Here is a 17293-nt window from a genome sequence, read left to right as displayed (position 1 = left end):
AGCTATAGATCCTGTATTATAATATTGTTCCAAATTTCAGTGTTTGTTTGTTTTTTTCACAAATATTAGAAATAAAATGTTTAATAATAAGTGTATATTTCAGCCACCCAATCTGCATCCTTCTTTTTTTCTTTCTTTTTTTTTCTTTTTTTTCTTTCTTTCTTTCTCTCTTTCTTTCTTTCTTTCTTTTTTTTTTCTTTTCTTTCTCTCTTTCTCTGTATTTTATTTTCTTTCTTTCTTTCTTTCTTTTCTTTCTTTTTTCTTTCTTTCTTTCTTCTCCCCCCCCCCCTTTTATAAATTCTAATTTATCTTTTGTAAGGATTTTAAGCTACATTCTAAGCACAGTAATGCTGAACAGCTAAAGTCATTTTTTTCTTTTTTTTTCACCCGGGTAACCATGTATTTTTTTTTTATAATTTTTTTAAACCTGTATTATCAGATTTATTCACAAATTTGTGTTGAATTGTTTGGTGTAATCCAGTTAAGATGGTGTGGAAAATAAGATGGCTGCCACAAGGATGTGTGTGTCAGGCTCTGGGGCTGTACGTTCCTGTGTTCTATAGGAGATCATGTTTAACAATTGTGGGTGTGGAAATCCTGCAATTCCTGGTAATACTTCCGAGTGTGTGTGCTCAAAGCCATCAGCAGAAGGAATGCTCTCAGCCCTCTGGGGTTCAGGGCTTTCTGCTTGTGTTTTTAGCTCGGTCGCAAAGTGTTACGTCCAGTTTAGCAGTGTGGGTCAGTGAAGTATGTGTGAGCGGGGAGGCTGCTGCAGTCACACTATATGCATAGGATTAGTCCCTACGTCAGGATTTGTGTTTTTGAATTGGGTTTATTTTTTATTATCTCTCACTGCATTGGATGGTTGTAGCGAAGGCTTCATCCACGTATTGCTTATTTTTAATCCGCTTTATTGGCACATCACTTTCTGGAGTAGAACATGCTTTTAATGCTGGCACTAGGTACCTGGTGCAAAACTTCAGGATTTCTCCTCTCTCCATAGATGGTGTACAGTTACATTTAATAATGGTTGGCAAGTTTAAGTGGAAGTCCTTTTTAATTGGTGTATAATTGATGACAGCTGTTCACACGAAACGCCAGAGTATAAAATCTGGTGCTTGGTTGCATTGCTACTTATCTGTGAGCGCCATTAAGAGTTTCTGGTTATTGGGTCATCTGTACATAGTAGGAGAAGCTTATGGTTTTTAAAAGGAAGTTTTAATGCTCTTAATACTGTAATAATTATTTTATCACTTAATGAATAACCAGGCCGTTTTTTGCAATACTGCACTGCGTTAGTTTGAGAATTGCACAGTCCTGCAACGCTATACCCAAATAAAATTAGTAAATCCCCCTCCCAAATAGAGCTTTCTTTTGGTGGTATTTGATCACTGTGTGCATTTTTGCACGACAAACAAAACATAAAACCATTTTGGAAAAAACTATTAACTTTCTGCTATAAAACGCATCCAATAATAATGTAAAAAAATCGAATTTCTTCATAAAATGTAGGCCAATATGTATTCTGCTACATATTTTTCATATAAAAAAAAAAATCCCAATAAGTATATTTTGATTTATGAAAAAGTTCTATAATTTACAAACTATGGAATCTCTCTTTGTCTCTCTGTCTCTGTCTGTCTCTCTGTCTCTGTCTGTCTCTCTGTCTCTGTCTGTCTGTCTCTCTCTGTCTGTCTGTCTGTCTCTGTCTGTCTGTCTCTCTCTCTGTCTGTCGCTCTCTCTCTCTGTCTGTCTGTCTGTCTCTCTCTCTGTCTGTCTCTCTCTCTGTCTGTCTCTCTCTCTGTCTGTCTCTCTCTCTGTCTGTCTGTCTCTCTGTCTGTCTGTCTGTCTCTCTCTCTCTCTCTCTCTCTCTCTCTCTCTGTCTCTCTCTCTGTGTGTGTCTGTCTCTCTCTGTCTGTCTCTCTCTCTGTCTGTGTGTGTCTGTCTCTCTCTGTCTCTGTGTCTGTCTGTCTGTCTCTGTCTGACTCTCTCTCTCTGTCTCTGTCTGTGTCTCTGTCTCTGTCTGTGTGTCTCTCTCTCTCTCTCTGTCTCTGTGTCTCTCTCCGTCTCTCTCTGTCTGTCTCTCTGTCTCTGTCTCTGTCTCTCTCTCTGTCTCTCTCTCTGTCTCTCTCTCTGTCTCTCTCTCTGTCTGTCTGTCTGTCTGTCTCTCTGTGTCTCTCTCTCTCTCTCATTATACCCCCCCTCCATATTGGAAACCACACATTATCTCCCCCCCTTCCCCCTTCCGTTATGCCAGTGGCTCTTGGTGGACGTCTGGGAGACCCTTCTCTAAAACTAGGTTGGCATTCATATGGCCAGCCCAAAGGGGTTCCTACACCTTGATACATTTTTTATATTGCTTTCTGCATGCATACATAAACTATTTTACTGTTGCTTACAGCAGCTTCATTGTTGGCAAGCTGTACCTGTATTTTGGCTGAGCATATGCTACATGATAGTGCCGATATGTTCTGTAAAGTTACCATTCTAGTGTATCTGTTGCATGCCATTAATAAATAAATAAAAAATAAAACATTTTATTCACAGTGTAGAAAAGAAACTGGAGAATTTTTCTGCAGAAGATTGACACTTTGGGGTTGATTTACTAAAGGCAAATAGACTGTGCACTCTGCAAGGGTAGTTGCTCTTCCAGAACATTTGTAAATGTGGTAAGGCTTCACTTTGCAAATTTTTTTTTTGTTGCTTGCACGTGATTGGATGATAATGTCAGCAGAGCTTCTGCTTATTTACTAAACTCTGGAGCAACTTGTAGAGGTGCAACTGCAATTTGCAAAGCGCACAGTCTATTTGCCATTAGTAAATCGACTCCGAGATGTCATTGTGGGTATAGGAGGAGATACGAATTGCTGTGAAGAAGTCGTGGCTGTTTGATACAAGACTGATATATCATTTCTGGGTGGAGTTTCCCCGTTTTAACATGTTATGTATCGATTCAATGTGCTTATCCAAAAATACATTCTAAACGCAATACGCTAATTTGTAGCAAATATGTGAGTACCATGTATTTTAAGAACTATTGGTAGCTATGAAAATCTTGTATCAATGGTGATTTAGTACCCCGGGGATAAGTCTGAACCTTAAGCTCAACAGTTGCGTCACTCCACAGGAGAGATGGAAAAGTATGAACAGAGGGTGGGGAAGGAAGAGGAGTGCTGCTGCATATATTTTCAGGGACTTCATCTCTCTAGTTGGAGTTTAATCTGGTTTGGCCACCTCCCCAGCCCTCTCTATTGTAAACTTTGAAGTCCTTAAAGCGGGGTTCCAACCACAATTGGCATTTTTTAAATGTATGTCCTTTCATCATGCGTTTTTATAATATAAATCCGGTCACTTACTATTTTGCAATCCGCCGCCGCTCCGCATAGGTATTCAAAAATGTCCACACCGTTGTCATTTTGCTTGTGGGCATTGTGAAGCCCACAAGCACTTCCTGGAAGTCTTGGATGGGGAGTGATAATTGGACAGCGCACTGCATCCTGGGAAATGATGACACGCATTTCCCAGGAGCATTAGAGGGAGATGATGTCAGAATCCTAGGTGATTCCAAAGGCAGATTTAGTGGGATCGCATAGCAACAGGCATTTCCAGATGAGTACAACATTTATTTATTTTTTAGGTCTAATGAGCACAATAATGAAGAAAAAAAAATTTGGGATGGAAACTCCACTTTAATTTATCCCAGAAATAAACATTTGGCCCTTTTACATAGTTGGGGCTAAACAGGCAAATAAGGAAAAAAAATCATCGTAACTTTATACGCAGCTAGTGCAAAGCCTTGGGTCGGTGTTGATTTTAGCCAATGGGCTGGCTTATAGCGTAACGTCGGTCATTTTTTCATCTATTAAATCCTCTGCCCTTTTTTTTTAACTTTTTTTTTTTTCTGCCTGTAAATACCTTATACAGCCCACTTCCTGTCTCTTGTCTGGAAAAAGCCTAGGCTTATGACATCCTGCACAGCGCTCTCTCACTCTCGTGAGTTTGCCAGGAAGGTAGGGGGATGGAGTCATAAGAGGTCCAATGAGAGCTGGAGCTGTGTCTTTGTGTAATTCCAGGAAGTGAACAGGCAGCAGCTTTAGCTGCCCACAGTTAAAATGATTGCAGCATATTTGGCATGTACAGAATCACATATATCACACATTGTGTATGTGTGTGTGTGTATGTGTGTGTATGTATGTATATGTATGTATATGTATATATATATATATATATATATATATATATATATATATATATATATATATATAATATATATATAAATTTAATATGCAAAGTGCTTGGAGGGAAGCTTCAGAATGGCAAAGATGGTTTTTATTACAAATTATGTGAGCAGACAGCAGTGCCTCTTTTTAATGGTGTGCTATGCAGTGTTCTTATGATGGAATGCACAGAGGGTGCTCAGATTTCCATCTAAAGGCAATGGCTAAATGTTGCACTGTGTAGTCTTAAAGCACAAGAACAAAATATAATATATTGCCATACACTAGCTTTTAGATTTTTTTAACCTGTTTATAGCTGGTTGCTAAAGAAAATGTAAAAAAAAAAAAATTGCCGGGAATTTTTTTTTTTATAAAAAAAACCGCAAATCACGGTAAAATCGCATGTCGAAAAACGCAGCAAGCACTGCAAAAATGCTCAAAAGCAACATGCGTAGGTGTGAATCGAGCCTAAGGGGCCGTTCACAGCAGAAAGCATTGCGCAAACTGCATTCCATGCACGTTTCCCACATGTTGGGCAATCCAAACCGTGAACAGTCAGTTTGCCTGCACCAGATCGAATGGTACAGAAGTACCATGTGGGCTGCTTGGGGTGTGTGTGTGTGTGTGTGTGTGTGTGTGTGTGTTTTTTTTTTTGCTCTACTTTTTTACGGCGGTCCAGTGCAAAATCGCATCACGTGTGAATCGCAGAGAAATGCACCGTGCAATTCCTAGATTGTAAGCTCTAATGAGCAGGGCCCTCTGATTCTTCCTGTATTGTAATTGGTTGCGGACGTAATTGTACGATCTGCCCTACAGTTGTAAAGCACTGTGCAAACTGTCGGTGCTATACCCTGTATAATAATAATTCCTGGTGTAAGCCTGGCCCTAGGACAAGAAGTGTTGAAGACTACAGTACACCTTCCCCTCCGTCTTCATAAGCTACTGATTGCATTGTTTTAGTTTTCAGTGCAGCATTGTTGGCTTACTAGAGAAATGTTGTACACTCACTGGAAGATCTGGAAGGATCAGAAGTGTTTTTTCATTATTTTTTTATCCGAACAGGTATATTAAAACTTTCAATGGTAGTTTAAGACAACAAGGGAGCAAATAAGCGACATACATTGATGGGGGTTACCTCGTGCACCAACATAATCCAAAGATGATAAATAACTCCTAACAATTAGGTGGACGGACCTCCAGCTTGGTGCCCTGACTGATTTAGGGCCCTTTCACACACACGGACAAACGGTCCTTTTATTACAAGTCCGTTTACGGACTTGTAATGTATCCCTATGGGATTGCAGACGTTAGCGGATGATGCATCCGCTAACGTCCGCAACCATCCGCGTCCCCAAAGATCCGCTTTTGCGGATGGAAGAAAACCCTATTTTTCTTCCGTCCGGCGGAACGGATCGGATGATCGTATTCATCCGATTCCCCACAGGGGAGAGCGGAGGAGAGACAGGGCGGTCTCTGCACTGTGTGCGGGGACCGCCCTGTCCGCCGACAGCTCAGCGGGGATTAACGGAGGAATCCCCGCTGAGCCAAACGGGCTAACGGATCAATACGGATCGGATCAATACGGATCCGCTCCGTGTGAAAGAGCCCTTAGGCTGATCTATGGTTGCATAGTTGAAAATCAAGTTGTATGGTATTGGGCTGGAGTTCCTCTGTATGCGTTTGCTAATAACATATTGCAAAAATGTGGAACAAACCAAACGCAGCAGATGAGCGATTAGTCTGAGTCTTTAGAATAGTCAGACTGATGAAAAGCACCTCTGATTGGATTCTGTGGTTAATGGCACACAGCTGCTGTGTAAGGGCCTTGAATATGGTATGCTCAGAGATATATATACATTATGAATAGTATTTGCCTTGGATTGCAGCAACTGATCATCTTCTCTGACTCCCAAGGTCTCTATAGTAAATTTTGCTATGGCCACTAAATATTTCAATTTTCTGTGAAATGCTGTGCAAACCTTTGCACTGGATTAGTGTTAAGCACCTTGCTGCCGGCTGATCCTTTCATACAATGCACAAAGAAGGCAAGGTCAGCCACTCCTGCCATAGGCCTTGAGAGCTTCCAGTCATGTGCCTTCTAAGCTTTCCTTCACCCTCACAGATACAGAAATTCAAACTATGACGCCATAAAACAAGGAACTTTGTCATATGATTCTTTGTAAAAAGAGAATTTCCATTTTTGTAGGCTGTAGGCATCTCAGACCAGAGCTGAAATGTATTTAGGCCTCCAAATCAAGGTGAAGCCAATATTTTGTATATGATCTCATTGTTCTGTCTGCTGCAAGATGCATTTTTTTCATTATCCTCTGACATGTAGTTCCTGTGTGGGTATTATATTACCATGTCTTCAGTGTCCCCCCCACCCCCACACCACCACCAGAGAACTCCTTTGTTCTGTATTTAGGGAATCCTGCGCCTAATCGCTTTCCTTTTTGGCAAAGAAGTTTCCGTCTGTTGCTCAGCCCCTGTCCTCCCCTAGTCTCCGTTTTCACATTTAAGGGCAGCTGCAGCCTTGTAGTTGGTAGTAAAAGCCCAGCACTTGGTAGCTACCCAATAAGAACGAGGCATGTGGAATGTGAAGAAGTGTATCCCATGTGCAGCCTTCCCAACCCCCCCCCTGTAATGTATAGATCCATACATCCTCTAGGCACAAAGGCTTTAAGCCAATGTGTTTTATAAATAAGAAGTCATTTGATATCTTGTGCGCAGCCATTTTATTTTTACTATAGGAGCTATTTCTATTCATGCCATTTTTTTTCCTTTTATCTGCCCAACAAGGAAGATGGATCTCCTCCCCAGCCTCTTGACAAATTACTCAGCAGCGTTGTTGCTTTTCATTACATTCTTTGTGTTTTCAGTTTGATTGTACCAATATTAGTAAGACTAGAGATAAAGCATGAACATAATTACGCTTTTATTGATTGGTGAAGGCAGCCATGCATATCTAGTTGCATTGTGATCTTATAAATCAATTTATGTGACAAGCTACATTTACTTATAGTCATTAAAAATGAATGCAACATAGAAAATTCTATGAAGTTTTTACTCTGTAGCCTTTACCTTGTATTCTTTTATTCTTCAGGTTCTGGACAGCCTCTTAGCCCAATATGGAACAGTGGAAAACTGTGAGCAAGGTATGAATTTTGTGAGCAATAAACTTGATTGGCAATATATTGGAGGTGTGCTAATTTTAATTTGTATTTATTTTCTCCTTTCTCTTTACCTCCACAGTGAACACTGACACAGAGACTGCAGTAGTGAATGTAACCTATGCCAATAAAGAACACGCTAGACAGTAAGACCTTGCTGTACCATATTTTCTTTCTTCTCTATCTAGTGCTCACTCTCAATCTCTGTCTGATATGATTTTATACTTGACTACATTATGAGAATTTTAATTTATTTGTATCACAACCACTTCAGGCTCTCGTTATGTTCAGTATAGACCAGGGGTCTTAAACCGGTGGCCCTCCAGCTGTTGCAGAACTAGACTTCCCATGAGGCATTGCAAGGCTGACAGTTTCAAGCATGAACTTCCACAGGCAGAGGCATGATGGGACTTGTGGTTCTGCAACAGCTGGAGGGCCACCAGTTTGAGACCCTTGGTATAGACCTAAAGAGGTTGATTTACTAAAACTGAAGAGTGCAAAATCTGGTGCAGCTTTGCCTAGAAATCGGCTTCCGCCCAGGTTCACACTGGCCGCGGGAATGAAATCGTGTGAGTTCCGCTTAACTCGCACAATTTCATTCCCCCGTGTCAGTCTCGACTTCGGGGCGATTTCAGAGACATCTGTGCGTGGTACCCCAAAGTCGCCAAAAGTAGTACAGAAACTACTTTTGGGAATTTGTGCGGCAATCCGGACTGTGCAGTTGCTGATGATTTGGCATGCGATTTGACATGTCAAATGGCTTCAATGTGTACCAGGTCTCCAGGGTTTTTTGTCAAAGCTCAATTGAACAAGCTGAAGTTAGGAGCTGATTGGCTACCATGCACCAGATTTTGTACTTTTCCAGTTTTAGTAAATCGATCGCATTTTTGCATGCACCTTTTTTGCAGAAACGCAGGCACAGCAGCCCATTCATTTTGAAAGGGCTGCCGTGCCCACTCAAATGCGGCACGCACAAAACACGGAAGTGTGATCCTAGGGTAAAAGTGTTATTTAATTTGAATGACACCCCAACACACTTCCAAATTGTATCTGTACACTGCAAAAAAAAAAAAAAATGCTTGATTTTTGTTAGAAGTGAAATGTGCCCAAATATTTTAAATGGGTACATTGCAGCTGCTTCCCCTGTGCTGAGATACTGAGTAGTCTTTGGATATCTGGTGGACCTTTTTACAGCGGAGGTCCGCCTACAAAAAATAAATAAAAAATTTAAAAGCCAGCAGCTACAAATACTGCAGCTGCTGATTTTTGATATACGGACACTTACCTGTCCTGGGTGCCCGCGTTGTCAGCAGCTGAAGCCGACCTGTTGCTTGGTTCTCTGTAAGGGAAGCCTTGCGGCTTTACTTCCTCACTGGTCCCTGCTGTCCATGTGTGTCTCCCAGAAGACAGCGGAGGAGGACAGAGTAGGCACAGGTCACCGCGGCGACCTATGCCATGAAGTGGGAGCAAATACCGGTATTACAAAGGTATCTGCTCCCTCCTCCCCCTGAAAGGTGCCAAATGTGACACCGGAGGGGGGGGTCGGTAGGAATCCAAAAAGTGTCACCGGGACGACCTATGCCAGGAAGTGGGAGCAAATACCGGTATTACACAGGTATCTGCTCCCTCCTCCACCCTGAAAGGTGCCAAATGTGACACCGGAGGGTGGTCGGTAGGAATCCAAAAAATGGAAGTTCCATTTTTGGGTGGAACTCCGCTTTAAAGACCACCCTTGAGCGTTCACGTTTTTGCATCCTCCTACTGTGGAGCTGTTTTGCATATCCTCACTAATGCTGTTGTATTCTTAATAACATAAAGTGAATACATAGTAAGGAAGAGTGTGGCCATCATAATGACTGTTTTGCTGACCTGCATACTCCTTATTGTATTCTGCATTAAGGTTATTATTTTTAATAAATAGCCGTTCACATCAGTATAACAAATACTTCATGGTCTAGCTGCAGAACACTTCAACCAGTACCGTGAACAATGGATACATTTCCAGCTTCTTTCACAAACAGGTTAATTTAATAAGTGCCAAGCACAACAAGATTTCAGCTTACTGTAGTTAGATCCTTAAGGACAATGTGAGGATGCCATCTATACTTTATGCAGAGTCACCACACGTTTGTGTGCTCTCAACACAGGTGTGTGACAAGCTAGAAGCCTGCAAAATCAGCACTATTCGTGTCACTTCATAAGTTTTGTTAAACAGTTTGCACTCTGTGTGTTTTTAAGTGCAGTTATAACAAATACTTTTAAAATCCTACATTTGCATGTGAAAAAAAACAATCCTAAATGTACTTATTTACCTTTTTATAGTTTCGGTCACACCGCATCTGCTCCATTTAAAATGAGTATTGTGCCACCTTGTGGTAAACATAAGTTTTGCTTGCAGGATACAAATGGCTCTGGGTTTGCCGTAATTCATGCGCAGAAGGACTTGAAAATCGTACGGCTATTGCCAAGCTGTCAATATAAAATGCATGCTTGAAAGCAACCTGTAGTAATGGCAAAAACAAAATCTCAACTTAAAACAGAAATTTTTATCACACAGAAAAATTTGCAGAACTGCTGCGGTTTCCAGCAACCATGTTTTTAATGCAAAATTATGACATTATTGGCAAATACATATTTTTTTCATAAACCCATTTTCTAACTTTGTAAGACAGCATGATTTTTAAATACCCCACACTTAAAATGTGAAAGTTAATTTATACCGCATGATGCAGCTTCCTTTGGTGTAATTAAGAGAATTGAGAGGCATTCTAGAATTGGGGTCAAAGTTTGTGATCCCTTAGGCCATCAACTATTTAGAGATGACTAGCACTTGTTATGCAACTGGAAACTGATGTATTAAAAAAACAATTATTTAAATTGCATATTTGTCATTTAAACAGAAAAACATGCGTACAACAGTAATAATCTCATCTTATTCTGTGTGCTCACAAAGGCAATGAGAATTATAGATTGCCACCACTTGCTATGTGACCAAAAACTGCTATGTTAAAAGAAAAAAAAGTATATAAGCTGCCTGTGTATCACTTAAATAGGAAAACAAAAACTAAATATGTGCAATGGTAACGATCTCCTCTTATCATGTGTTGGGTAATGTGTACTATAAATGTCTCAAAATGTCTATTTTATGTCTCTTCTTTCTTCCAAAAACTAGGGGGCTTGAAAAATTGAACGGATACCAGCTCGAAAATTATTCCCTTAAAGTGACTTATATTCCTGATGAGATGGCAGCCCAACAACCACCCACCCAGCAGCAGCTACAGTCTCCATCTCAGCCGCAGCAGCAGCAGCAGCAGCATCCTCAAGGGAGACGTGGGTTTGGTCCAAGAGGACCGCCAAGGCAAGGTTCTCCTGGGGCTACTGCAAGACCTAAACCCCAGTCCGAGGTCCCATTGCGTATGCTGGTTCCTACACAGTTTGTAGGAGCCATTATTGGCAAGGAGGGTGCCACAATCCGAAATATTACTAAACAGACTCAGTCAAAGTAAGTTTAGTTCAACTGCATTTTTTTTTTTTTTTTTAACCAATTCCTCCATTTTGCCACAGTACAGATCTTTAAACTGTGGGATTGTCCTAGGCATTGGGCACAGTTCTGTAGTATACCCAGTGCGGCTCATCTGCACTCTGTGGTGTGAAGACACCCTAGGGCTTTGAACGTTTGGTTGCCAAATGCCAAAAGGCAGCAGTCCCAGGTATATAAAGGATGTAATGAGAATTTGGCTGAATATTTATGGTGCATCTCAATAGATTGTCAAAATACCCTTTTGCTTATAAAATAGGACTAAGTTAATACTCCGACTTTTTGTTGCATTGAATGATTCCCTCCTTTGGGAAGGCTAAAACACTTTGATGCCAGCTATTTTACAGAAGCGCTGGGAATTTGCGGCCACCTAGCACTGGTGTTTTTTAACCTTGAGAACAGTAAGCAGATTTTGTGTGCTGTATCTTAGGCGCATCAAATCCAGACTCTGGCAACTATGGCACCCCTAACAGTATATCAGTTAGAATTGGTGCCAATACATATTCTTGCTTCACAGGGCTTAAACGCAGACCGTTTATGAAGCATGCAATTGGAGAAATTGCCCACGCAAATGCTTGCTTCAGATTTCCCAAGCATGGAAAGAATATAGAACGATAAACTCTATTCAGCACGTAACTGGGTGATTTGAACCTTTTGTTTCATAAGCCAGGGCTCTGTGAGCACTCCAACCTCATTACTGATATGTCTGTTAATGTTGACCTTGATTTTACATGCCTAGGTCTTTGTAAACTGATGGGGGGGGTGCATGTATATTGCCTCAGCCAAAAAAGTGATCTCCAGATGTAGCTGTACAGATTGCTTTCAATGCAGTCCTCCCCCATTATTTTTAGGTGTTTAAGTCCAAAACAGATCTAATTTTTAAACTTTAATCTGCGGCTTCTTTTCTTCTCAGAATTGATATTCACCGTAAAGAAAATGCTGGCGCTGCGGAGAAACCTATTACTATTCACTCAACTCCCGAAGGCTGTTCAACAGCTTGTAAAATAATTATGGAAATCATGCAGAAGGAAGCTCAGGATACCAAATTGTAAGTGAAGAGCACGAGGTGTAAATTGACTAAGTAGTGTGGTGTGCTGACTGTTGCACTGTAAGTTGGCAACGGAAGACCTGTGTCAAACGTACTCTCAAGTATTCATTTTGTTTAATGGGTTACTGCTTGATGTATTGGTATGTAACATTTTATGTTATCTTGTATTCTATGGATGGCTGTGTGAAATCTACAACCAGTAATGCACAACGACATGTCCTAGCAGTGTATGAGAACTTGCATTGCTAAGCATTTTATATAGGGATCATAGGCTGGGTTACAGTTGTACCATTGGAAAGCTAAGCCACCTTTTGTGTGCTGTTCTGCTACCCTAAGGCCAGGGCCCATGGTCCATGATCCCAGCCAGGGTAGGGGCTACAACAGCTGCTAGCTCGGCAAATGAAGTTGTGGTCGCCTACATTAAATGTAATTTTAATTCTTATTTAAATCTAAAATCGGTAAAATGTCTGTTTCCCCTACCTGTAAATTAACCATCAGTCAAGCGGGATCCACTTGTTTGCTCTTGGCATTTAACATGGAGGTTTGGAAGATGAAGAATGCTGTCTTATAGATAAATTAGACATTTATACTGATGCTATGTTTTGCATTATGAACTGGCGACTGGCCCCTTTTTTTTATTATTTTCATCAGCCAGAGGGCTGATCAAAAAAAAAATGGATTCCTTATCCACACAAACGAGGGAGATGGAGAAATCCTCCTTGCTGTCCTTCTGTATACTGACAGTCGCTAGCCTGGAAGAGACTGTGAAATCTGAATTCTCTTGTCTTGCATACTGCTCTCAGGATACACTGATCACCGCTGCAGCTGATTGGCAACAGCTGCTGACTGATTAAAAATTTTCCAACATTCCAGTTCTACAGAAGTCGCTTGTTGGCTCAACGTCTGTCAAGCTAGAATGGTTATAGATGCATCGAAATTTGCCCGGTCCCTACCAGATTTCACTTTCTACATGCTTCTTCCAGGCTAGCGACTTGCTAGGTAGTGCAGCCAGGTTTAGGCTGATGACCAAGCCTGCACCTTGAACATGGCACCTCCATTACATCTACCCTTGTAAGTTGGGTTTAAATGAAAAAGATGTATAAATCCGATAATGTATCTTGGTTTTGAAATAAGTTAAAGCCAGATGTGTATAAACATCAGGCAGTTAAATGGAGGTAAAAACATTCTTCAATCTCCCACAAACCTGTATGCAGTAAATACTCCATTGAGTGCAGTGAAACTTTTAAACTGCAACAGGAATACGCAGAAAGCTTTGACCTACGCAGGTGGTTTAATAAAGCTCCTTTCATGTTTAAAGCATAATGGTTTTCGAATAAAATTACACTTGTGTTTCTGCCAGTGCTGGCTGTAATCAGTAACCCCCATTTGAAATGGGAAATGGGGCTTAATGCAACCTTCTTTGAGACCTTTGCCTCAGCCTATTCTAAATTTAAAGATCAGTGTATTTGGTAAAGAACTCATCATGAGAAACATTTATTGTTGATTGCCCTCTACAAGTTACTATTTTTCTGGCTGTTAATGCTGACCAGTTAAGTTGGTGACAAGTACTGTATGTAGGCAAGGAAATCAAAAGTCCCTATCTACATACTTGGTCATAACTCAGCCAGCAGGCTAAATGGGGGGATTCCTCCATTCACACAAACAAGGTGGGTAGAGGCATCCTACCACCGGGATATTGTGTTCTGACAGGTGCACACTGATCAGTGGCTGCAGCTGATTGTCTGCAGCTGCTGATTAAAGAACATTTTTAAACATTTCCGTTTTGATAGGAAGTTTATCAAATTTCTGATGAGTGGGGACAGCCACACACTGATTGAAATTCACCTGGGCCACGCTGAACCCATCAGTGTATGGCCAGTTTAAGTCAAAGACTCAAAGTATTAATAGTTTGAAAACCAGGCAGTTGGTGTATTTTTTTGCTTTCATGTTTAAAGCTTACTGGGTGTCCTAACTTTGGTAATCTTCTGTTTCTAGCACTGAAGAGATTCCCTTAAAAATTTTAGCACATAACAACTTTGTTGGCCGTCTCATCGGCAAAGAAGGGAGAAACCTGAAGAAAATTGAGCAGGATACAGACACAAAAATCACAATTTCTCCGTAAGTTTGGCAAGACTAGCCCGGTGTTGTATGCTTGTTGTAGGCTATATCAGACAATTAACATTTTATTTTTGATGGCCCTATAGACTGCAGGACTTGACACTATATAATCCTGAGCGGACTATTACAGTAAAAGGCAGCATTGAGGCGTGTGCCAAAGCCGAGGAAGAAATAATGAAAAAAATCAGGGAGTCCTACGAAAATGATATTGCAGCTATGAATGTAAGTGATTGTTCAGCACGTTCTGGGTGGGAGGTGGAAATGTATTCCTGTAACATTGTACAGAGTTTAGCATGAAGCTGGAGCGGAAATGACCCAACATGAATGGAATGATGCTGCAGATTCTCGAGGACTTTCTAGAGCGCTAATCTTAGAGCTCTTTAACTCTTTGTGTCTCCAGCCTCTTCTGCTATGCTTGGTGGTATTAATGTTGGGTAGTGATGAATTCATTTTTAAACCATCATTGTATGCTTTCACTTTGCTTAGTAAAACATGACTGTAGGTACAGTTGTGTATTTGTTTGTTTTTTTGCTTTAATTAATGCAACACAGCCACAAACAGTTTGCAAACCGCTAATTGTTAACAGTGCTTGCAAGCCGGAAATAACTCATACCCGTCCATTTTGAATTTTGAATCCTTTAAATGTGCGTGGGGAAAAATAAGTAAAAAAAAATATACAAATTGGAAAGTCAAAAATGTTGTCTCAACTAGGATGGTCTGACATAGCCTTATTAGGGTGATGAAAAGTGCAGTAAGTTGCAGTCAATAAACTTCTAATTTAATTATTTTTTAAGCTACAGTAGACTGTGGTGTGATTAGTTGCTGAAGGGTGCTGGGTTTTGCCTTTTGATAAATGACATCTGTTGTAACACTGTTGCTATTTTGTGGTAAATTTTATACAGACTCTGTTTAACATATCTAGTCATTTAAGCTAACCTTGCAGTAAAAAACAAGGTCCGCTGATCACATCAAGCCTTGCCTCCCCTTTACCAACCAGTGTATGACAATGGTAAAGGAAAAGGACGCCTGTGTGTTTTGAAAAAAATTGGCAAAAATACTACTTTACCTCCTGGCTTCCACCTGCAGCATTTAGATGGGGGTGATGACTTTCCTCCAACAAGGTCCTGTGAACAAGGATCTCTATTTCATGAGATTTTTTGGATAATTGTCATGGCCAGGGATCTTGCTGGAAGGATAGTGATATCACTATCTGCAGTGTGGAAGTTAGGGGGATAAGGTATATTTCCTACCATTTATTTTTTTCCCCACAGGTGTTTTTTTTTTTTTTTTTTTTCTACCACTATTATACTGTAATTTTTAAAGAGGCGTTTTTGGCGCAGTCATGGCAGGTGTCCCCCCCTCCAAAAGCAAGCAGATCAGGCTAATCCGGATGGTAGGGAGCTGTAGGGCTGGTGGGCCAGGAGAAATCACTAGTTGGCAGGCCAGGTGAAGCAAGATGGCCGCCGACTTCCAGCACTAGGCCGAAGCCGGGGCCTTTCCTGAATGCGGCGGCTGTGCAGCAGAGGCTGATGGATCTGCCTCTGCAGGTGTGCGGAGTCCTCAGGGGGTCTCGGTGGGGCCTTGCAGGGTGTTACCTGAGAGCAGGAGGACCAGGAAGCGACACAGGCGGCAGGCCGGGTGGAGCAAGATGGCCGCCGACTTCCAGAGCTAGGCCGAAGCCACGGCCTTTCCTAAATGTGGCACCCGCGATCGGGATCGCAGCCCCGTGGAGGATGCCATACGAGGGGAGAACGGCAGATTTGCGGCCACGGATGTTCAGGGTCCCCAGGGGGAACCGCTGGGCCGGTGCAGGATACTGCTGAACAGGATGACTGTACAGTAGTATTGGACGGAGCTCAAAGCATGCACGTCCTACTCCATGCTATGTCAGGCCAAGCCCCAGATGTTCCCTTTTTAACTCAATTCAATAACTGGGAGATGAGGTATAGTAATCACTGGTTGCATATGATCTTGGTTAGTCCATAGAAATTAGAGTGGTTTTTCGTGTCCAAACCTTGCACTGGAATGATGGTTGGTATCTAATTTTACATGGGAATAGCTCTTCTAGATAAGAAGTTTACTTCTCCAACATTGAATGAAAAAAGTTGGAGTATTTGCTGTGAATTAGAAGGTATGTGTGCAAAGCTTTGACATGTAACCTTTGACTGCATGATACATTTGTAAATGGTACAATTTAGCCCATGAGATAAAGAGTACACTAGGCTCCCAAGAGGTTCTCTAATGCCCTTGGCAGTGATTGTGACATATACAAATGTCTATTTTAGGCTGACCAAATCATAGCGTTGATAATTGGCTGCTGTCTTGGTGTAAAGCATTTATATTCTGTTTTTAAGACATATAATCATTTCTCCCTTACAGCTACAAGCTCACTTGATCCCTGGATTAAACCTGAACGCATTGGGTCTCTTCCCACCTTCTTCTTCGGGCATGCCACCTCCATCTGTTGGAGTGTCTTCACCGACAACTTCTGCTGCCTATCCACCATTTGGGGTAAGGACTGAGAAACTACTGGCTCAGAATACTGTCAACAGGCCTTGGTCTGCTTTAAAAGCAAATTTAACTGACAAAAATGTTATATCTACATTTTACAGCCAGCAGGTGTGCCTGTCTAATAAAGTGATTAAGGATTTTTTATATAATATATATATACAATGGGGATCGAAAGTTTGGGCACCCTAGGTAAAAATTTGTATTATTGTGCATAACGAAGCCAAGGAAAGATGGAAAAATCTCCAAAAGGCATCAAATTACAGATTAGACATTCTTATAATATGTCAAAAAAAGTTAGATCTTATTTCCATCATTTACACGTTCAAAATTACAGAAAACAAAAAAATGGCGTCTGCAAAAGTTTGGGCACCCTGCAGAGTGAATATCTTGTACTGCCCCCTTTGGCAGGTATCACAGCTTGTAAACGCTTTTTGTAGCCAGCCAAGAGTCTTTCAATTCTTGTTTGAGGTATCTTTGCCCATTCTTCCTTACACAAGTCTTCCAGTTCTTTGAGACTTCTGGGCTGTCTGTCACACACTGCTCTTTTAAGGTCTATCCATAGATTTTCAATTATGTTGAGGTCAGGAGATTGTATAGGCCATGGCAAAACCTTCAGTTTATGCCTCTTGATGTAATTCCCCGTGGATTTTGAGGTGTGTTTAGGATCATTATCCATTTGTAGAAGCCATCC

The 17293-nt window shown here is 41.1% G+C and overlaps 1 protein-coding gene across 1 annotated transcript in view; it reads left to right on the top strand.

Moving 5' to 3' along the window:
• Positions 1-17293, top strand: part of IGF2BP3 (insulin like growth factor 2 mRNA binding protein 3) — a 112711-nt gene that overhangs the window by 82028 nt on the left and 13390 nt on the right. The window contains exons 4-10 of the mRNA XM_040352865.1: positions 7321-7372; positions 7470-7533; positions 10560-10889; positions 11839-11973; positions 13969-14091; positions 14178-14313; positions 16471-16602. Of these exons, the coding sequence (XP_040208799.1) occupies positions 7321-7372; positions 7470-7533; positions 10560-10889; positions 11839-11973; positions 13969-14091; positions 14178-14313; positions 16471-16602 (972 nt within the window). The remainder of the gene's footprint in view (positions 1-7320; positions 7373-7469; positions 7534-10559; positions 10890-11838; positions 11974-13968; positions 14092-14177; positions 14314-16470; positions 16603-17293) is intronic.

This window comes from Rana temporaria, chromosome 5 (assembly GCF_905171775.1).
Source record: "Rana temporaria chromosome 5, aRanTem1.1, whole genome shotgun sequence".
Classification (NCBI taxonomy): Eukaryota; Metazoa; Chordata; class Amphibia; order Anura; family Ranidae; genus Rana; species Rana temporaria.
Note: the sequence above shows the minus strand (reverse complement) of the source record. Positions and strands in the feature narration are given on the sequence as shown.